Raw genomic sequence first — 22,999 nt, 5'->3', positions numbered from 1 at the left:
GGCTAAAGTGGTGCAACAAATATTTTCATCCTTTGTATTATCTAAGAGTTCAATTTGTAAAGTTTAGATATTTACTAACTTAAAATGCAACATTTAAAGTTTACCTTACAACATTCTGTTGGAAATAGAAGAAACAGTCCGGTGCAAAAGTTTTAAACCACTTCTAATTTCTTTGTGCTTGGAATGACCCTGATCTTCTTTCATTTAAGTAGTTTTTTTTACTACTGTCTAAAACCTGATCTCAACATCATATTGTCCAGGCTTTGCTAAAAGAGGCCTGAAAAGAAATAATGAGTGTGTTGGCTATTATCTGTCAACACAACACTGGTTTATCTCTTGACTTTAGGAGAGTTTTCTTTCTCTTTAATTTTGTGGCTCTAGTGGACTTTATTTAGCCGTACATACACAGGAAATGGGCAGTGAAGGAAGGAGGGAGGGGGTAATTAAACGCCGGACAGCTGCATCGAGGACTAACAGCCCAAAATCTGGAAAAATATCAATCAAAACCACTTTTAAAGGATTACAAGACAGTCTATCTCTAAAGGAGCAAAACATAAAGTAATGAGGTGTTGGGGTCATCCATTTTGGTCGCACAATTTGACACACGCAGCTCAACAGACGTCGCAGCTCTGACGTCACCAAGAGTGTAAAACCCAGAGGAGATGAAGTTTCGGTAACATTTCCCACCTGTCTAACAGGACAGCGTAACGGAGGTGCATATCTGGAGAGACAAGAACTCGCAGGCGAACCTTTGCTCCACAAGGCCATTTTCGGAAGAGCTTGAAAGCTGGAAATCTGTCTGATAGAGAAGATCAGGAGATTTGTTTACCGATCGAAGACCGTGTCGACACCTGGCGCAGGTGAAACCCACACAGGTTCTATGTCCAAGGAGATGAGTTTTCCTCGTGTATGCAGTCGACTAACGGTTCATCTTTTCCCCTCCTGGACGGATGAGAAATTACCGTTTTTTCCTTTAATTTGATCACGGACGCGTGATCCATCCTCGACCGGTGGAGAGAAGAAATCAACTTCAAAGTAATTTCGTTCTTTTCATAGTAAACTGGATAGGTGCATTTAGAGGTCTGGGCAGGATGAGGCATAGTTAAAGTGATTTAGAATCACCAGTAGTTAATCTAAGGTATTAACTTGTTGAATGCAATACCGATTGAATTATGTTATGCTGAGCTGTGTTTTGATTTGCTGCTGAATCGTGCTGGTTAATGTTTGTCCGGCTGATCTCAAATCAGCCAGGAGTTAGAAGTTGGACTTTTAAAAGTTTTTCATTCAAGGTAGCTGCGGTCTGGGCCTTGCCCGACCACTCTTTGTTCCAGTTTTATTGCTGGAGATTTTCCACTGAGGTCCCACCTCAGAGTTTATGACTCTTTGTTAAGATTTGGGGCGATCAGCTAGTTGTGGCTAAAGGGGCGTGGCCTCACCGTTTTATCAGCTGATCACTGCGATCGAGACATCAGCACCAGGAGGACTTCTCTTTCCATTTAACCCAAATTACACATTTTGTCCATAAAACTACTTGTTTGATCTTCATAGACACTAAATGCGCATATATATTTTTCTTTTATTATCATTGTCAGGTAGTCATTTTTATTCCTTTTGTGTAGAATAGTGCTTGTTAGTTAGGTGAAGGTTTTTGGACCAGAATAATGATATATCAGGATTATTTGGCTTCAATAAATCTTCATATATATAATTAAGAGAAGCATTTGTGTTTATTTTGTGCAAGAGTGATTTATCTGTGAAAACAAGGTCGAAGTTCCCCCACCTTCGGTGAAGTGGTTGAATAAACAGTGACATTTTGAGGTTTGGTTAATAAATTATAATTATTAAAGAGCTTTGGGCCCATAATCACAAGAGGAATGATTTATAACTTTTACACAGCATAAATGCTGGGATAAACAAAAATGATTGGAGCATGGGAGGAAATGTAATTGACTTTTTGCGGAGGGCTGCACTAAAAAATATTAAGGTACCGAAACTTATTACTGTGCATTTATAGAGGGGGTTCCTTCAGTCAATATAAACTCCTGTGCAAAGTGACAGTTTATATTTACTAACTACTAACAAAATAATAGTTAACCTTATTGTTATAAAATAGAGCTTTTCAAAAGAGTGAAAGACATCTTTGGTAGAACAGGATTTTCTTGTTTTACCAAATAACATCATGATGAAACATTTTATTAGAAGGGGAGCCGGGAAAAACCTCAGAGTAAAACAGCTGCCATTAAAATGCACAATGCAATTAAATACCCAAGATATCATTTTGAAGCATTTTCGAAGAAGGATATTTGTCCCACATCTTTAATCAGTTAAGTTGTTCTTTGGTTTCTTCAGTGTTTGGAGTAAAATGGTTGCATTTGTCGCTAAAAATTGTGTTTTTGGTTCTCTCTTCCTCTTAACAAACCAGATGTGGAATAGTCAATGTTGCCGTTCATCTAAACAATGTGAATCCATGGTTGACAGGTTAAAATATGTGCATAAAAAGACATCTATTGATGTCTAAATGTGGTTTAAAGGTGTTTAATGGGCTAACACGGCCCGACTTTTAATATCTTTACAGAATGTCTGTGATTTAATTTAATTATTGGTGAACAAATCAATTCAAATATCTTCTGTTGCTTTGTCTTACAAGCCGACATTCTCTATAGTAACAAAATATACATTTTGGAATAAATTATACTTAAACTCTTTATTATTGCAGTTCTTAAGTAAACCTTTTGCATTGCATTGAACTGCAAGAAGGATATGTCATCTATTTGCTTTCAAATCCACTTTTGGTTCAATGAATATAGCGAACATTGAGGGGGAGAGGGGACAACCCTGTCTGGTGCCTCTCTAGACTAAAGCTCTGAGAAATCCAGTCATTTGTTTTTAAACAAGCATGAGGTGAGCTATATAGTAATCTGATCCATGACAAAAAAATTATGTCCAAATCCAAATTTGTGTAAGGCAGCAAAGGGACATTTCCAGTTAACCTTTTCAAAAGCCTTCTCTGCACAATTAAACAGCTTTTCTTTTGGTTGTTACAATAGTCTGTTAGATTGAAGAGTCTTATTGTATTATTTGTTGCATACTCATTTTTAATTAACCCAGCCTGGTCAGGATATGTAATATGAGGAGTTATCTATTCAAACCTTGTGGCAAACATCTTGCAGATGATATTGAGATTTGCATTTATAAACGGGGGTGGTATATTGGGCAGTAGCTAGATGGCAGTGTCGGATCCTTATCCGGCTTGAGGATAAAATTTATGTTAGCACAATTCATGTTTGGGAAGAGTATCAAAGTTTCCTAAATTTCTGATACCACCCGTTGGAAAATTGGGGCCAGCAGTGACCATACCTCTTTGTAGAATTCTGCAGGGAACCCATCCGGTCCTGCAGCTTTGCCATTAGGCGTACGTCTGCTTCATGGAGTCATTTAATTAGGGAAGACTTTTACAAATTACAAATTAATCTGTGTCAGAGTTGAAGGGATCAATATTATTTGAGTATAGATTTTGGTCAAAATGTCTAAAATTATATACATTTCTTGTAAAAAGCTGAAGATCTTCAGCATATCAGTGATAGGAGAGATCACAGAATGGTCTGCAAAGATTTTCTAAATGGAGCCAATGAACAAATAATAAATGGGCCATGAATAAAACCCTGCACAACACCACTGTTAAGAGTAACTAAAGATGATATCAAATTTGATTATGCAACAGAAAACTTTTAAATGGTTATAAGAAAAGCAATCCAGAACTTTAACAGATAAGACCTCCCAACATAACCCTAAAATTTAGACATTTCTGTTTCTTGTATATTTAAAAGATTTTTTACAGATTATTTATGTTTTTAATGTTATTTTAATGTGATTTATAACCAATCTAAAATCTGGTAGAACAATTGTGAAAAGGATCCCTGTTTTTAAAGAAATAAAAACATTTGCGTTGATTTAGATCTCAATCAAACAGGTTGTTATTAGTTCCACAGTAGAATTTAAGTTTTTCTGGTTAAACTGTAAGTGTTTGTGTAATTAAACCCCTGTAGTGACAGGGTTTTTCATGCTACAGTGGCCACACGATTATGGACAAAATAAAAGTTCCTCAGCAAACACTCGCACGCATTATCAAACCCATAAACGCTCATGAAGCGATGCCTAGAATGCAGCTTCAGCACACAGACACACACCCACACAGCTAATGAGTTTGTAGACTCTTTAATTCACTGCTCCACCTCCCCCAAAAACCAACAATGGGGAGCAGATCTTTATCGCTTGGCCAACCGTCTCGGTTCAGGCGGTTATTTTTGGCCTCTTGTTTTTACATAACTAAACATAGACCCAAATATCCATTCCTGTCTGCAGGTGGGGTCTGACATTATAGATGCATCTCCAGCATCTCAGACTGGAAGCAAAAAAACTCTTTTGAAAAATTCTCAATGTAAAAAGTATATTAAAAGCATATCTATATAAAGTGAGAAAGCAGGAGAGAGGAAACCACCGTCATTAGTTGTTTTTGTTACTTGCTTTATTGTTTACGCTGACTGCCGCTGCTAACAGCGTTTCACATGAACAATGTGAGGATACACAGTTTAAATCCGCTGACATTTCCCATGGGTGGAAAATGACGTGAAGACCTAGAAAGGGAGATGGGAATGAAAGTTTCACTGCTTCACCTGAAAAACTGAGCAAGAAAGTTCATTTGTAAGAGCAGAAAGAGCTGTTAGCAGGGTCCGTTTTTGTTCGCGCGTATTTTTAAGTTGCCAGTCAGAACTTTGTCAAATTAATCAAAGGTGTACAGTATATGCACACATTATGTAATTGGGGCTCCTTTTGTATGAATTATTGCATCAACACTGCAGGGCATGGAGGAGATCAGCCTGTAGCACTACTGAAGCACAACTTCACATCCTACTGCTTAATTTAGTCAAAGTCTCTACAAGCGAGAGACAAGTCTCATCAGCTGCAAGCAGTTTCATAATCTACAAATACTTCCTTCATTCATTTTTACTGGTTAGTTTTATCTGTCTGCTTTCAGATGCTTCTGAAAGCTGAAAGACGGAACACTGAAGAGCACTTTCTGCTCTTCAGTGTTTAGTCCTTGCAGTTTGTTTTCAGATGACTCATCCTCCTTTCAGTCCAGCCTACTTCACCTCCAGCCTCAGCTCTCTGCCTTAAACCCTTTAAACAGATCCCCTCGTGATCCCGCTTCAAGCTGGCCTTGCTTCTTAGTAGATCTGAAGTCAGCTTCTTGACATCACTTCAGAATGCAGAAGGCTATTCATCAAAGTTAAAACCTAAAAGGTCTCTTAACAATTTAGAAGGCAAACATTTGTTGCGCTGCTAGGATGAAGGGTTCGCAGCCAGTTTCTTTTTCGTGTGTTTCTGTGTTCACATTCATCTGCAGGTGACCTCCAGCGTGGCCTTTCTGCTGTTAAAGCATTTTGATTGTATTTCTGCAAACTCTTCATGCTGTTTTTCTCTTCTGTGCAGCTGTGAAGCAGGACACTAACAAAACCATATCAACCTAAATACAAAGAAGCTATGCTTTCTGTTTTTAGACCTGGTTGTCAGCTGAATCTTAAAGGAGATTTTTAAAGCTTCTCTGACAGCAAAATTCACATTGTAAATGTGCTGCAGATAGTCATTCAGACAGATTAATATAGCTACTTTTAGTTGTTGAATTCAGCAACAACTAAAAGGATTGTTTTGATCACAAAATGTAAATATGTATGGCCCTTGGAGCAGGCAAAGGCGTTGGCTCTTGTGACTTTTTTGCTGGTTCTAGTTAGAAATTCTGCTTTTCACATATAGAGACAGATTTTCTTTGCCTTTTCTTCTTTGCAAAATGGCTCAAGCTCGGTCAGATTGAACAGAGAACACATATGAACAGCAGTGTTTAAGTCTTGCTGCAGATGTTCACCTGGATTTAGTTCTGGACATTGACTAGGCCATTCCATCTCATGACTATGATATGATCTAAATCCATCCAGTGCAGCTCTGGTCTAAGGGTTGATGTTTCTAGTCTATTGCAGATTCTAACTGTAAAGACATGTAAATACGTGCATGTGGGTCCAGTTTGGTCTAGTCTCCCCAGAGCACCTTCTTCCATATGTTTGTTCTTATAACCAATCTGCTTTACACGTCTTCACACATTTTGGGGTATCAGAGTAAAAGATTAAAATACATGACTTTATTCTTTTATCTGGGAACAATTAAGGCATGAAACTCTCAAAGGCAGACAAAGAGAGCCTTTGAATGATTACACTGTGAAGTAAAATAAATATAACTAAACATCAAAAACTCGTACCCAGGACTGTCAGATATTAGGAAACCTTAAATAAGATGATTGACCTCCTCTATAAAAAAATTCACAATCACACTTCTAACAAATATAATAATCTTCTTCTTCTTCTCGCTGCAATAATCTTCTTCATGTAGTGAGTCAGTGGCTGTGACTCATAGGCGAGCACTTCGGGGGAAACAGAAGGGATGTGAGCTTTTACCGGCACAGCCATGGGTCAAAAGTCAGTCTGCCTGCCTGCCTGCCTGTCTGCCTGTCTGTCAACCAATCAATCAAACCTCAATATACAGATCATCACCAGGTACTGACCATGGTAACATATTTCACACTGAATTCAGAATGTTTGTGCTAAAGCCATAACAGTAAGGTAAACAATTTCCACTGCTGGTAGAGGTGGAGGTGTCGGTTCCAGCATGCTCACTTATGTGAACGATAGGAACCCTGTTCCTGTTTGAGTGTCTTCTGATTTTTTTCCCTCAAAGCTTTAAATTATGTGTCCAGTGCATTAGCTACATCCATCAACAGAAGCTGAAACTGAATTCAAAGTGTATAAGCGAAGCAGGATCGCACAATCACATTATGGGGAGAGGTTCTGCAGTGTTGCACCATCACACTGAAGACCACCGGGGTGTCCAGATATTTATGAAGCAACAGTTAGAAAGAGACAAGACAAAAATGCCATCAATGGCGTTCTGAGGTGAGACCAAACAGAAAACTAAGTTCCGTCTCTAATTGTCTTGATGATCCCCAAGGCTTTTGGGAAAACATTCAGTGGACCAAAGAAACAAATGTGGAACTTTCTGGCAGGTGTGCATCCCGTTACATGGTGGTGATCTTGAGCTGCTTTGTTGTTTCAGAAGCTGGATGATTAATTGATTGAACTATGAATTCTGCTCTCTAGCAGAAAGTCCTGAAGGACAATGTCCAGCCATCAGTCTGTGACCTTCAGCATAAGACTTAGAGTTATGCAGCAGAACAATGATCAGAACCTCAAGGTGGCTCAAAAAAGTCAAGGTCCTAGTCAAAGTCCAGACTTAAATCATATCGAGATGCTGTGGTATGATCTCAAGCAGGGCTTCATGCTCAAAACTCACCTAATGTGGCTGAATCAAAACAATTCTGCAGAGAGTGGTCCAAACTTCCTTCATGGCAATCTAAAACACTCATTGCAAGTTCTGACAAGCGGCTCATGACAGTTGTTCCTGCGAAAGTTGACCAGTTACAGGATCTAAATAATATTTACTTTTTCACATGTGGCCAGGGTGGTTTGTTTAACATTTTCCATTAATGAATTAAATCATCATTTGTAAACTGCCTTTTGTATTTACTCAGTTTATCTTTGTCTGAAATTAAAACATGGGAGCACAAATAATCTGTAAGAGGGCAATTTATGTGCATGACTACTTCTGCCCTCGGATGAGAGAAGCTCTTTCATGTGTTTGCTTTTCTGTTTGGGTATAATTACACTCATTGGCCACTTTATTAGGTACACCTTGCTAGTACCGGGTTGGACCCCCTTTTGCCTTCAGAACTGCTTTAATCCTTCGTGGCATAGATTCAACAAGGTACTGGAAACATTCCTCAGACAGTTTGGTCCATATTGACATGATAGCATCACACAGATGCTGCAGATTTGTCAGCTGAACATCCATGATGCGAATCTCCCGTTCCACCACATCCCAAAGGTGCTCTATTAGATTGAGATCTGGTGACATTTGAGGCCATTTGAGTCCAGTTAACTCATTGTCATGTTCAAGAAACCAGTCTGAGATTATTTGTGCTTTATGACATGGCGTGTTATCCTGCTGGAAGGAACCATCAGAAGATGGGTACACTGTGGTCATAAAGGGATGGACATGGTCAGCAACAATACTCAGGTAGGCTGTGGCGTTGACACGATGCTCAATTGGTACTAAGAGGCCCAAATGTGCCAATAAAATATCCCCCACACCATTTCACCACCACCACCAGCCTGAACAAAGCCAGGATGGATCCATGCTTTGATTTTGTTGACACCAAATTCTGACCATACCATCTGAATGTCGCAGCAGAAATTGAGACTCATCAGACCAGGCAACGTTTTTCCAATCTTCTATTGTCCAATTTTGGTGAGCCTGTGCCAATTGTAGCCTCAGTGTCCTGTTTTTAGCTGACAGGAGAGGGACCCGGTGTGGTCTTCTGCTGCTGTAGCCCATCCGCCTCAAGGTTTGACCTGTTGTGCGTTCAGAACTGCTCTTCTGCATGCCTTGGTTGTAACGAGTTGTTATTTTAGTTACTGTTGCCTTTCTATCAGCTCAAACCAGTCAGGCCATTCTCCTCTGACCTCTGGCATCAATAAGGCATTTACGCCCACAGAACGGCTGCTCACTGGATATGTTCTCTTCTTTGGACCATTCTTTGTAAACCCTAGAGATGATAGTGCGTGAAAATCCCAGTAGATCAGCAGTTTCTGAAATACTCAGACCAGCCCACCTGGCACCAACAACCATGCCATGTTCAAAGTCACTTAAATCACCTTTCTTCCCCATTCTGATGCTTGGTTTGAACTGCAGAAGATCGTCTTGACCATTTCTACATGCCTGAATGCATTGAGCTGCTGCCATGTGATTGGCTGATTAGAAATTTGCATTAACAAGCAGTTGGACAGGTGTACCTAATAAAGTAGCTGGTGAGTGTATATTGTTGGTATATTGTTTTCTGTCAGAACATAAACCAATGGTTTCCCACTGATGGATATTATTTGTAGCACTGGAGGTTTCAGTTACATCTTTATAATAAAATAACAAAAACTAGTCCATTTTTGTCGTTGGTTTAATGGCTCGACCAAATGTATTTCTTTTAGGTGGATACTTAGTGAATTTCAAGAACCTCATCTCCTGGTTAATATAATTTAACTGTTACAGGAAAAAGCATGAATACAGAATACCTGCCTCATATCATTCAACTGGACAAAATATTCGTCCTATGTCATTCCAGCTGACACGTTTCTAAAACAGAGACTTTTTGATCCTTTTAAAAAGGATTTCATAATCTGTCATTCAAAAATATCCCTCTGCAACACCAAACACTTGGCAATTTGCTAAATTAGGAGGCATCCAAGGAAATCACTCTTCCAGGTTTTGGTGTTTCCTGGTGAGCTTGTGCGCCGCCTTTGTGATGGTTTTGTGCTCTCCTACAGTGAGCTATTCAGGCTACAGTTATTCTGAGCTCATCGCTGTCCTCACACATTGTGACCAGCGGCTTCCTGTTGCCTCATATCCCGTCCTTTGGACACATACGTGTCCGGGCTCATTGGGGGAGTTCACAGTGAACAGCAGGAGAGGTCACCATGTTCTCCTTTGTTTTCTTCCCCTCCCTCACTGTATTTCTCGCCAAAACACACACACACACACACACACACACACACACACACACACACACATACACACACACACACACACACACAATGTCTCTATGTTAGTAGACCCAAAAAGGGGACAGATCTGTCAGGGTGTTGATCTCCTGACTCTTCAATCACAAAGAAGTCGACTCCTGTTGTTTTCTAAAAAATGACTCAAACTTCTGGCTGGATTGTCATGAAATTTGTCACATTTATCACCCACATTAAATGAAATGTAATAACTCTGGCATTTTATTTATTGTAATTAGGTGAGATTTTTAATCATCCACCCAGTTTCTAGGATCACATGGGGGTACTGGTACCTGTCTCCAGCCAGAGGTGGGTACACCCTGGACAGGTCTTCAGTCCAAAACAGGGTGACACAAAGATCCATAGAACAGACAGCCATGTCTGCCACACTTATACCTACAAGAATTTTTAGATTAACCAATTATCTAACAGTAAGTTGTTGAACTGTGGGAGGAAGCTCAACTACCACGGCCTAATGTACTAAAGAGATGGCAACATTCATACTAAAAGTTTGCGATAGGGAGAAATTCTGAAACTTGCGTCACAAAAAATATTCAGATGTAGAAACCGTGCGAAGACATGTCACCGCACACGTAGCCTTCATACATCTGTCAGGATCTGTCTATTAGGTTTGTGTTTGTTTACCTTTTGCTCAGCCAGGTGCTTTTCTGTTCATTTCTGGTTCTTGTTTATGTTCTTATTCTGGTCACCTCCATGCTCTCGTTGCTCATTTGTGTCAATTGGTCACTCCCTCTGTTTCCCTGCAACCCTAGTCCACACCTGTGCCATATTCACTTCTGATTACCTTGTCTCCCAGCTCATGGGTTCCCACTTCACTTCCCTCAGTTTATAAGCTCTCTGGTTTGCATTGTTCTCCACTGGTTCCTTCCGTTAACACCTCGTTACCTTCTCTGTGTCTTTGCTCTGGTCCGTTCCTAAAATCTTTCATGTCTGTTGCCTGGATTTTCATGCACCTGCTACCGACCTGTTTATGTTGTCTTTTGCCTGCCTGTATCTGGTCATCTGTAAGTTAATTTTTTCTATCAAACCTTTTCATTACCACTCTACTCTGTATTTGGGCCCTACCTCCTAACTCAACATGACAACATCCCAATTTAAGGTGAATTCTGTGTAGCTGCATGTGGCGCTTGGACTGCCCAGTCCCCACCCCTAAATACATATGCAAGGTAGTATAAATAGCTGGCAGGCACCCACTACGTGTCCAAATAACCATGGCAACGATGCTGTGACAGTCAAAGAACCGGACCAGTTCCTTTTGGTGGAAAATTGCTAAGAGAGACTTTGTCTTCACACCACGAGGGATGTTTGTAGAGAATGTCAACAAACCAACAACTATTAACATGACATCAGCGACTCAAACTTGGCTGAAAATAAAATGTTTGTCGGCTCGAACCCGTTTAGTTCTACAATGTCTGCATCAAATCCAAACAGTGCTGTCTAGCTGCTGCATGGAGCTCAATCATAGCTCAATGATGATCATTAAAATGTGATGTGAATATGTCTCCTATATTTCTATTAGAAAGGCTGTCACCACACACACTGTGAACTTTAAATCTTTAAAACCATTCATGATGTCACAAAAAAACTAAATAGAAAATTACCTAGAAGCCAGGCATCGCACACAGCGGTTTGTTCCAAACAACTATCGTAATTAGAATAATTATAATAATTTTTTATAGTATAAAGGAATCATGGGTGGAGGAGGACATTGTCTCACTGCATTAATGAGGCAAATCTGGGCATCACAAACAGGTTCCACATATATTGAATGAAAATGCCTTCTATTCACTAAAGCATGTTGACTTCCAGATGGGGCCCTTATAGCAGTATGAGTGTAGCCCGTAGGTCTGATTATATTCAGAAATCGGCTCCTCACTGCCAATGAGAGCCACAGTTTAGGGGGACGTTCTATATCTGAGCAACATACAGATGAGGCCGTCCCATACGGCTGGCATGGCACAGCTCAGGGATGTTAAATACACGACTGAAAGATTTTGCATGGCTTCCGCACACTTTTACGCATCATTCATTTTTGTACATGCCAAGTTGTACGTAAAACATTGTGCCGCAGGGTTTTTGTGTGTAAGTGCACTTCGTACATGGGGCCCCTGGAGAGAACCCATGAGAAGAAAGACCCCAGGACCTTCTCGCTGCAAGGTAGTAGTGCCACCAACTGTGGCACCTTCTAATTAGTGTATTAGGATAGGAAATGATGTCATCATGTTTGAAAAAAACAAAAGCTGGTCCAAACTAAATCACCAACATAGCAATAGTCACGTTGTTTGTACAGTTCAAAGGTTTGCATACACCATGAACTTTTTCACATTTGTCACAATTCAAAACATCAATGCATTTCTTTTTTGCCCATTCTTCTTTGCAAAATAGCTCAGGATCAGTCAGATTGGAAGGAGACCTTCTGTAGCATTAACTTTAGAGTTGTCCCACGTGTCTCAAATCTTTTGTAGCCTGGAACTAGTTTCCTTCCAGATTGCATTACATTTACCTCCATTTTACCTATTTTTTTAATCAGTGTAATAATCCTGTTAAAATAAACATGTAAGTAAATAATTTTGTTTGAATTTGAAATAAATAATGTTAACATTAACCCTGTAAATTTAACAGGGATCTGCAGCTCCTCATGGTCTAGTCAGAATTTAGCTATTGCTTTCTGAGTATTTGACCAGTCAAATCCCGTAATTCTCCTTCGTTTCTGACCTTACCTGATGAAATAGCAGCAGAAGATGAGGCTCAAGATGAAAACGAAGATGCCTGTCCCAAAGATGATCATGTAGATGTTAAGGGGCAGGTCCTGGAAGGTGATGGGCGGCATGGTGCACGACTTGTTCGAGTAAACCAGTCCCAGACCACAGAAGCACCCTAAGCAAAGACAGAGAGAGTAGTTACAGAAATATTTACAAATAAGTTAAAACTGTATGGTGAAGAAGAACATGCCTGAAAATATATTTGAATGCAATGAATAAGCGCATATGTTCACCCACAATGTTACTTTGTTCCACCCTGAAAAACATTGGTCTGCTACCAAGGTCAGGGGCACAGAAGTGGAAAAATACAGTGTGTAGAACTGGTTCTGGTGGCTTCACTGTCGAAATATGACATCACCTAAAAGTTCTGGATTCAAACTGATTAATGTTCAGGAACCAATTGGCTGATTGAGGAGCATACATAAGCAACTTAAAGTCCATATATGAGACAACAAGGAGGTGTACAAGGAGAAGCTGGAGAGCAAGCTCTAGCAAAACAATATCAGAGATGTGTGGTCAGGGATGAAGATCACAGGCTTCAAACAGAACGAAGATCGTACCGATGGATGTCTGGACAGAGCCATTGAACTGAACACATTCTCTTCAGTAGTTTCAGTTCAGAAACAGGCTCAGCATCCTTTTCTCCTGCCCACAGCAAAAAAGACATCCCACCTGCCTTTGACCCACAGCTTTCCTGTCACACCTCAAATGTCTTATCTTCCACGTCAGCCATGGACCCATCTCATTCTACATGTTTGTCTTCAACCAAATCAGAAGATGCTGATGCTCCCTTTGCCTCCTCCTTCCACCTGTGTGTCTCAAGAAGTCCGGTGAAGAAACAACTGGAGAGACTGAACCAGAATAAGGCTGCAGGTCCAGATCATGTCAGCCCTAGAGTCCTGAAGGTCTGTGCAGAGCAGCTCTGTGGGATTCTGCAGGACCTCTTCAACCTTAGCCTGGCCCAGAAGAAGGTTCCGGTGTTGTGGAAGACTTCCTGTCTTGTTCTGGTACCAAAGAAAACTCACCCATCAGTCCTCAATGACTATAGACCTGTTGCCCTGACATCTCACATCATGAAGGTCCTAGAGAGAGACTCCTGTTGGCCCACCTGAGTAAGCAAACAGTAAACCATCAGGACCCCCTTCAGTTTGCTTATCGCTGTAGAGTTGGAGTTGAAGATGCCATCATACACCTGCTTCAACAAACCCACTGTCATCTGGACAAAGCCAGCAGCACTGTGAGGATCATGTTCTTTGATTTCTCCAGTGCATTTAACACAATCCAACCTGATTTGCTTTGTCAGAAACTCCAGAAGACTCAGGTGGAGGCCTCAACAATCTCCTGGATCAAAGACTACCTGACAAACAGACCACAGTTTGTGAGACTGAAGGGTTGTGAGTCTAACCAGGTAGTCAGCAGCACAGGAGCACCACAGGGGACTGTACTCTCACCGATGGGAGCCGATGGACCGCTTTGTGGCATGGTGTAGAAACAATCATCTCATCTTGAACATGAATGAAACAAAGGAGATGATTGTAGATTTTAAGAGAAACAAGAATAGGTTAGACACTATTTCCATCATGGGAGAAGAAGTGGAGGTGGTGGAGGAGTATAAATACCTCGGTGTTCACCTGGACAATAGACTAGAGTGGAGATGCAACTGTGAAGCCATCTACAAGAAGGGAAAAAGCAGACTGTACTTCTTGAGGAAGCTTAGGTCCTTTGGTGTTTGCATCAAGATGCTGCATATCCTCTATAAGTCTGTTGTGGAAAGTGTGATCTCTTCTACCATCATCTGCTGGGGAAGCAGCATCAGAAAGCTGGCTCTGTTCTGGGGACTCCACTGGAACCTCTGGAGATCACTGTGCAAAGAAAGATTCTTCATAAAACAAAGAACATTATGGAGAACCCTGAGCATCCTCTTCATGAGACTGTTGTACAACAGACTGTCTTCAGTCAGAGGCTTCTTCAGATATGCTGTGAAACAGACCGCTACAGGAGATCCTTCCTGCCCACAGCCATCAGCATCTACAATGGCTCTTTGAAGAAACCTGCATAATATGAGCTAAAACAGCATTTCATTTCCCTTTGGGATGAATAAAGTATTTTTGAATTGAATAATAGTGATAGGATGTCACCCGTGCAAGAAGTTTAGAAATTTCTTCATTTATAAATATTACAGAGTCAGATGTTTGTGGTCCATAAAGAAGAAGCGATTAAGAATGTGAAATCATAGAGCAGGGTCAAAAGATGCTGAGGTTTGTAGTGCACAGAAGTCGCCAACTTCCTCAGGTTCAGTAGCTGCAGACCATCAAACTTCATATGGCCTTCAAATTAGCTCTAAAGCAGTATGTTAAGAGCCTCATGGAATGGGGTTTCATTTCTAAGAAGCTGCATTCAAGCATTACATCACTAAGTGCAATGCATACTTTGGGGTGCAGTGGTGTAGAGTACGTCGCCACAGGGCTCCAGAGGAGTGGAGGCATGTTGTCTGGAGTGATGAATTATGTCTCTCTGTCTGGCCATCTAGTATATGAGTCTGGGTTTGGACGCTGCCAGGAGAACTCCATCTGCCTGATTACAATGTGTCAACAAACGTTTGGTGCGGAGGGGATTATGGCCTTGGGTCGTTTTTTTAAGAGTTAGACTTAACTCTTTAGTTCCAGTGAAAGGAATTCATGATGCACTTTGGAAAATTTTAATGATCCCATTTTGTGGCGGGATGTCTGTTTGGGGATGGCCCCTTCCTGTTCCAACATCTCCAACTAATCATCAGTGTGCACCAAGGTTCATAAAATCACAGATGAGCAAGTTTGGCGTGGAAGAACTTGAATAACCTTCACAGAGCCAGAACACCCCTAGGATAAATTAGGGCAAGTACTATGAACCAGGCCTACTCATCAGTGTCTGACCTCGCAAATGTATTTCTACAAAATGTAATGTCAGAAATTCACCATAAAAACACTTCTAAACCTTGTAGAAAGTCTTGTAGAAAATACAAAACTGTTAACGGTGGGCCAACATCGCACAAGCCGAGAAAACACTGCTGGCAATGCATCATAGGAAAAGCTATTTTAAAATTGGGCTTCCATAAAAATTATAGCAAAAAGCAATTATCGTTTGCATTTTGTGGGTTAAAAAACACAACTTGAAATACAAAAAATAGGTGATTCCCAAAGATATATTAGGTGAAATTGTGGCAAACACTGGATGATGAACTGAGACGTCTCTGGTAGTTGTTTTACATGTTCACTTGTCAAAATATGCTGACATTGTACTCATTACTTATTTTCAGGACTTAGCTGAAAATGAGTTAAAAAAAACAGCCATATTCCAAAGAAAGGTTTCAAGGGATTTCAAAAAGTAGAACTCATAACCAAGACCATTTGAAAAGAGTACAAGAAGGCACCTGATATGAAAATTTGGGCCGGTATCGTCATCCGATAATGATATCGATGTTATGGCCGATAACCAATCTTTACAGATGTTATATATAATATACATTTCCCTACCCTTTCGACACCATGAAACATTGACCACACCACTATCACTACTTCTCTGCTTCAGTTAAACACCCCACAATCCTGCGCTGCATCACTATCACTGTCACACGAACAAACAGATACCACATGGCCAAACATGCATGAAAAACATTTATGTTCCCAAATAGCAGAGTTTAGTGAAAGCTAGGCATCCTCTTTGTTTTGTTTTGGTATCTTTTGATATACTTTTTAAAGTTTTTTACAGAACGCTGTATTGCGCACAAACATTCTGCACATGTAGTGACAAATCAAATGGCTGTGAGTACTTATGCCCATTAAAATTTAATGAGCAGATCAATTAAACTGAGAACAACCTTGCATTTTCATATGAGAAGAAGGGGGCAGGATAAACATATGCAGAGAAACAACAGTAACTTTAAAGGACTGAGACAAAGAAGTACAGAAGTCAGTATCAGCATGAGGCTGAGATTAGGGTCATGTTAACCCAGCGAGTGATAATGAATAAGAGGCAACTAAAACTAAAAGTTTACTTTGATTAGAATGGGGTGGAAAACAGAAGGCTGAGAAACTCTGCAGATTTTCCATCAAGACACACACCAGCTAATATGTCTGATTAGCTCACCTTGACTGAGAGGTAAGGTAGTAATCAGTGAAATCAGTCACTGTGTTGTCTGATAAGAGAACTCTAGACTCTTGGTCCTTAAACCAACAAGAGAGCAAACTGTCTACTAAGAGCCGTCATTTGAGGTCACTCCTGTCCACAGCAACACCTTTATATAACGATTCTTTATAATGAGAAATTGTTCTTTTTATGTCAAAACTGACACGGTTTAATTTCCCTTCAGGGTTATTACAATGTTATGGATCTCAGTTTAAGAAAGACTTTTGCCTGAAAGAAAGAAACTGCAAACTGCTTCTACTCTGAGCTGACTGTGTGAAGGATGGATGTGCAAGAAGGAAGACATGCAGATAAATAGTTGGAAGCTTTACTGGATGGGGGAAGAAACAATGAGGGAAATATATTTAGATGGAAAAACAGATTTATGATATCTGGGTATGAATTACTGTAAATTAGACTTCAGAACGCTGAGTAACGAGAAAAACTAAGATACACAGTTATTTAAACACGTCAGCAGTATTTAAATTACCAACAAAAATGTGAGTCAGGGACACCGGCAAAACTTGCATTGTGTACTCTACAGAAAAACAAAATACACATGTGGTTGTATGTACATGAATGTTATGTTTCCTCATGAGGTGGGGGTATAAATTGCAATAGCCTGTTGTAGAAAATATTGCGAACAATAAATAAAAGGAATATAACCGTATGAAACCTGGAATCAAGTAGAGCAGGACGAAGAAACAACATGTTTTATTATTTAGTATTAAAAATACTTGCAATACACAATATTGTTGGTAAATGTTGCAATTAAATGAATTACGATAAATAAATATTAAACTAAGCAATATTATGTTTATTGCAAACATAGACCTCAGATATACCCACCGGCCACTTTATTAGATACACCTTGCTAGTACCGGGTTGGACCCCCTTTTGCCTTCAGAACTTAATCCTTTGTGGCATAGATTCAACAAGGTACTGGAAACATTCCTCAGAGAGTTTGGTCCATATTGACATGATAGCATCACACTGATGCTGCAGATTTGTCGGCTGTACATTCATGATGCGAATCTCCTGTTCCACCACATCCCAAAGGTGCTCTATTGGACTGTGGTGACTGTGACTGTGGAGGCCATTTGAGTCCAGTGAACTCATTGTCATGTTCAAGAAACCAGTCTGAGATGATTCATGCTTTATGACATGTCGTGTTATCCTGCTGGAAGGAACCATCAGAAGATGGGTACACTGTGGTCATAAAGGGATGGACATGGTCAGCAACAATACTCAGGTAGGCTGTGGTGTTGACACGATGCTCAGTTGGTACTAAGGGCCCAAAGTGTGTCAATAAAATATCCCCCACACCATTACACCACCACCACCATCCTGAACTGTTGATACAAGGCAGGATGGATCCATGCTTTCATGTTGTTGATGCCAAATTCTGACCCTACCATTCGAATGTCACAGCAGAAATCGAGACTCATCAGACCAGGCAACGTTTTTCCAATCTTCTGTTGTCCAATTTTGGTGAGCCTGTGCCAATTGTAGCCTCAGTTTCCTGTTTTTAGCTGACAGGAGTGGCAGCCGGTGTGGTCTTCTGCTGCTGTAGCCCATCCGCCTCAAGGTTCGACATGTGCGTTCAGAGCTGCTCTTCTGCATGCATTGGTTATAACGAGTGGTAATTTCAGTTACCGTTGCCTTTCTATCAGCTTGAATCAGTCTGGCCATTCTCCTCTGACCTCTGGCATCAACAAGGCATGCGCCCACAGGACTGGCACTCACTGGATATTTTCTCTTTTTCGGACCATTCTCTGTAAACCCTAAAGATGGTAGTGTGTGAAAATCCAAGTAGATCCAGTTTCTGAAATAATCAGACCAGCCGTCTGGCACCAACAACCATGCCACGTTCAAAGTCACTTAAATCACCTTTCTTCCCCATTCTGATGCTCAGTTTGAACTGCAGCAGATCAGTGCCTAAATGCATTGAGTTGCTGCCATGTGATTGGCTGATTAGAAAGTTGTGTTAACGAGCAGTTGGACAGGTGTACCTATTAAAGTGGCCAGTGAGTGTAGTGAGTAATTAATCCAGCTACTGGAAAAATACCAGATTTATCATTTCCACCTCAACTACATGGATCAACATTAGTTCAAAGCAGATCTTTGTAATACAGATATTGCAAGACAGTGATATTGCAATATCAATACATTTACTATGTATTGTGCAAGTATATGCATGCTTAAATCCCATTTCACATAAATGATTTATGATGCATTTATGTGAAATGGGATTTAAGAATGCATACATTAAACAACCCAAAAACAAGTTAAATGTACCCGATTTAACAGAAAGGGATGGATGGATGGATGGATGGATGGATGGATGGATGGATGGATGGATGGATGGATGGATGGATGGATGGATGGATGGATGGATGGATGGATGGGTGGATGGCATTCCTTGTCGTATTTTCAATATTTCTGACTTTTTCAAATTTTAATCTCAGGATTCTGCTTCACTTTAAGATTTAAGAACATGTTATATTTTACTGTATGTTCATTGTATTATTATTATTTTTATATAATCATCCAGTTTATATTTTTCTTCTCAGACAGTGGCTGCAGCTTCAGGTTTCAGAGCTGTTTTTCGATGTTTTGTGCCTTATTGGGTTTTCTGTCTTGAAACAGCAGCAAAGAATTGTTGAACCTTGGATTTATGTGGAACAATTCAGCAAACAGAGACACAGATGGGTGAATAGATGCATGAACAAATTGCGAGATGAACGGATGGATGAGTTTAAAGTACTGATGGAGGTCATTGGATTGATGACGGATGAACGGCTGGATGGTTAAATGGCTGGCAGGATGTATGGGGTCATTGATGAATGACAAGTTGCTGAATGTTTAAATAGAGAAGCTATTGCAGGTAAGGAAAAAAGGGTGGATGTATGGATGGACTAACAAATAAATGACTGGATGTGTGGGTGGATGAAAAGAGAAACAAACGCAGAGCAGGAAGGCTGATAGATGGAGAGAAGGGCTAAACAACTGGTTGGACAGACAAAGACATGGATGTAAGAATTAATAACAAGATGCACAAGCAGGCAGGCAAATGAAGACCATCACAACTTTCATTATCCTGTCATGACTTTTGTGTTCTTGCATCATTTTTCATCAATCCTGGTATTTCTAGTCACTCCTGCCAACAGATTAACACACTGACATTTCTGTCTGTCTCTTTTCCAGCCTCAGCGTAAGAAGATCAATAATTCCTGCCTCTCGCTCTCCTTCAGTCAGAATGAGCAGAGAATGCCCATTAAGCCCATTGATGGGTGAACATTTAGGTTCCTATCACTTCGCTCAGAGAGAGGCGTTCACAGACATCAAAAGCAGGAGTCGGGTCTTTAATCAGCATCATGAATGGAACCCTGATAAAAGCTGAGCATAATTAACAGTAAATCAAAATTCATGCTATCTCAGTTAAAAAAATACATCGCTATCTCACACGCTCTAGATAGTTTACATAAGCCTCCTGTTTAAGAAATAATTAAATGCTTTTATGCAGGTGCCCTATTATGTTTGCCAGAGCTGATGCAGACACGTGTGGCAAAGCCTATGAAGGGGGGTAAAGGATAGATGAGTCCATAAAAATATTCACAACCTCCAAAAAAAAGGAAACATTTCAGCACTTGAAGGGGAGGTTAATCGCCAAAAGATAAAGCAACACATGCTGAAGACAACCATGGTTGACTTAATGAGTGCAAGGCGTCTATGTCCTATGGCTGCAAATTAAGTCTAAATCAGAACTAATCCACCACCGTGCTTGACAGTAGGTATGAGGGTTGAGTGCTGATATGCTGTATTTGGTTTTCTCCGAACATGGCCTTGTGGCCAAACATCTCTGCTTTGGTCTCCTCTGTCCAAAGGACAAAGTTCCAGAGGTCCTGTGGTTCTATCAAATGCAACATTGTTTTCTGATAATCAATAACACTCATTTGAAAAAATGAGTGTTATTGATTATCAGAAAACAATGTTCATTTCCCTTTAAGTGTGGTTGAATTGTTCCAAGTTGCCCATTTTTTGGCCTGTCCAACTTCCTCAGAGAAAACATGGATCCTGTTAATAAAGTCTGCTTCTGAACGCTTCAGGTAAATAAAACATCAGCCTTAACTACGTTTGCTCTTGCTATGTATGTGGATTAGCATAATATATGCTAGTTAAAGTTGGGCCAGTTTGCAGTTTATGGACAATCCTGTAAACTGTGTTTGAGGCAAATAAATATTATGCAACCCCCTAAAATAAATTTTTTTACTGAAATGCTTTGATGTGTCTTTATTTACATGCATGAGGCAGTTTATAGTGTTGAGGTAAGAACAATCTCTACAAAGGTTTTCACTTTTATGTCTTCACTCACTACCAAACATTTTCAGATCAATCACAACTCTCACCAAATGATCCTCCTGCATGTTTTCTCTCCATAATTACCTTCGGCTTCAACTCTAATCTCTGAATCAAATGAAGAGAGTGTTTGTCTGCAGATGGATGGATGGATGGATGGATGGATGGATGGATGGATGGATGGATGGATGGATGGATGGATGGATGGATGGATGGATTTCAAACTGCATCCTTTTCAAGCTGCATAGGGCCACTGCTTTTACCACAGATCTCTAATCTGGCTTTCAAAAAACAAAACAAAATAATGTTTCATTATAAAATGAAGGCATTAGATTGTCTTGCTCGGGGAATATCCCTGAGGTTATGACCTCAGGGCCCCCACCCTAAGCTGGACACACATGAGGATGTGAACATGCAAACAAACAGACGTGTTGACCTCATTTTTTCCGTCGCTCAATCGATCTTTGTGCCTCACACGGAACATCTGAAGACACAGAGAAACACAAACTAAGATGACTGAAAGATTTTGCCACTCTTGTATTCATGTCACTGCACATATGAGACCACAAATCACCTCTGAAGCTGCTGCAGACTCACAGACCAAATGTAGGTCATACCAGCACAAGCCTTCATGCATCTTCATCATGTAATGACTAACAGTGCAGGCAGGCATTTCTTTTTGTTTTCTACCTTTGCATGTGTGGAAATCAGACAGCTATGTGTAATATTTTGCTTTGGGTGGAGCCTTGCATGGCCACTGACCTATATAAGGACACTCTCATGAGGCGGCTCGTTGCCATGGTGCCGGGAGTAGCAGATGCAGGGCAAGGACGAAGGCTCTCGAGAGGAAACGTTCTCATTTCGAGGACAAAGAAAATCTGTGTGAGACAGATTCCTGTGCTGTCATTTTAAAAAAAGGGGGGACTGGGAAGTCCCTCTGTGATTAGGCAGAGCTGTGAAACACCTCGATGGAGGATGTTTCCCTGAGACGGAATGCCGGTGGGGGTTTGTCCTACATATGCCGATTTCACAAAAATCTGCCTCTGCTGCTGCCTGCACTGAAGACAGACCTTCACATCAAATATTCAGCATTTTACATGCGAGGAAAAAACTCAAGCCAGTATGTGTTGGTCTCAAGGAAGAAGCAGGATCTGGTCTATCAAATGCACTAAAAGAACAGCATGTGTGATAAAGTAACAGTGAATCAAATAGCAACAGATAGTAACCATCATGCTTAGGCATGGGCAGGTTGCAGGTATTAAAATATATGAAGTATTAAAGAGATACAGGTTCAAAACTAACCCTGCTACACCTTATGTTGTACACTGCTGGTCAGCTGGCTGAAGACACCATTGGACATTTCTCTTTCATATGTTTCAATTCAATTCAATTCAGTTTTATTTATATAGCGCCAATTCACAACACATGTTGTCTCAAGGCACTTCACAACAGTCAGGTTCATACATTGGGTGACTGGACTTATTATGGAAAACACATACAGTCATGGCATGGAAACTAAAGCAGACCCACTCATTACTCTTATTAAAGTAACTATGGTCTGAAAGTATAGTTGTCAAGCTAGGACAGGCAGCCGATTACAGGTTGAGCAATTAAATACGTGACTACTTAACAAATGAATATCATCTGCCTATACTTCTGTTACTCTATTAAAAAATATTTTTAATCGGTACTGGCCTGCAAAAGCTTGATCAGTACATTGATAAATATTAGCCCTTTTCTATATTCTGCTCTTTATGAAATAACATAAGTCTAAGAAAATTATTTTAGACTGCACCAATCAAGCCTTTGCAGGCCTATACTGATTTCCAAATTTATTTGAATTCTGACCTACTAAATCTGATTTTCAGGGCTATAAAACATGAAAGAAAAATGCTTTTTGATAGAGCTTTCAGCTTTGAATTCAACAGAAAATGAAGGAATTACTGATCATTTATGCATCACAGCATATGTCCCTGGTTTTTACTA

General features: G+C 40.3%; 1 protein-coding gene across 3 annotated transcripts in view; it reads right to left on the bottom strand.

Annotated features, from left to right (window-relative positions):
* The window catches only part of rnf122 (ring finger protein 122), a 33,861-nt gene that overhangs the window by 8,816 nt on the left and 2,046 nt on the right, over positions 1-22,999 (bottom strand). For 2 of the 3 annotated variants that reach the window (XM_047381994.1, XM_047381992.1), the window contains exon 2: positions 12,452-12,608. In XM_047381994.1, coding sequence (XP_047237950.1) covers positions 12,452-12,608 — 157 coding nt within the window. Of the gene's footprint in view, positions 1-12,451; positions 12,609-21,449; positions 21,498-22,999 lie in introns of all 3 variants that reach the window. The other variant, XM_047381995.1, reaches the window with a different exon arrangement.

Source organism: Girardinichthys multiradiatus, chromosome 12 (assembly GCF_021462225.1).
Source record: "Girardinichthys multiradiatus isolate DD_20200921_A chromosome 12, DD_fGirMul_XY1, whole genome shotgun sequence".
Taxonomy (NCBI): Eukaryota; Metazoa; Chordata; class Actinopteri; order Cyprinodontiformes; family Goodeidae; genus Girardinichthys; species Girardinichthys multiradiatus.
Note: the sequence above shows the minus strand (reverse complement) of the source record. Positions and strands in the feature narration are given on the sequence as shown.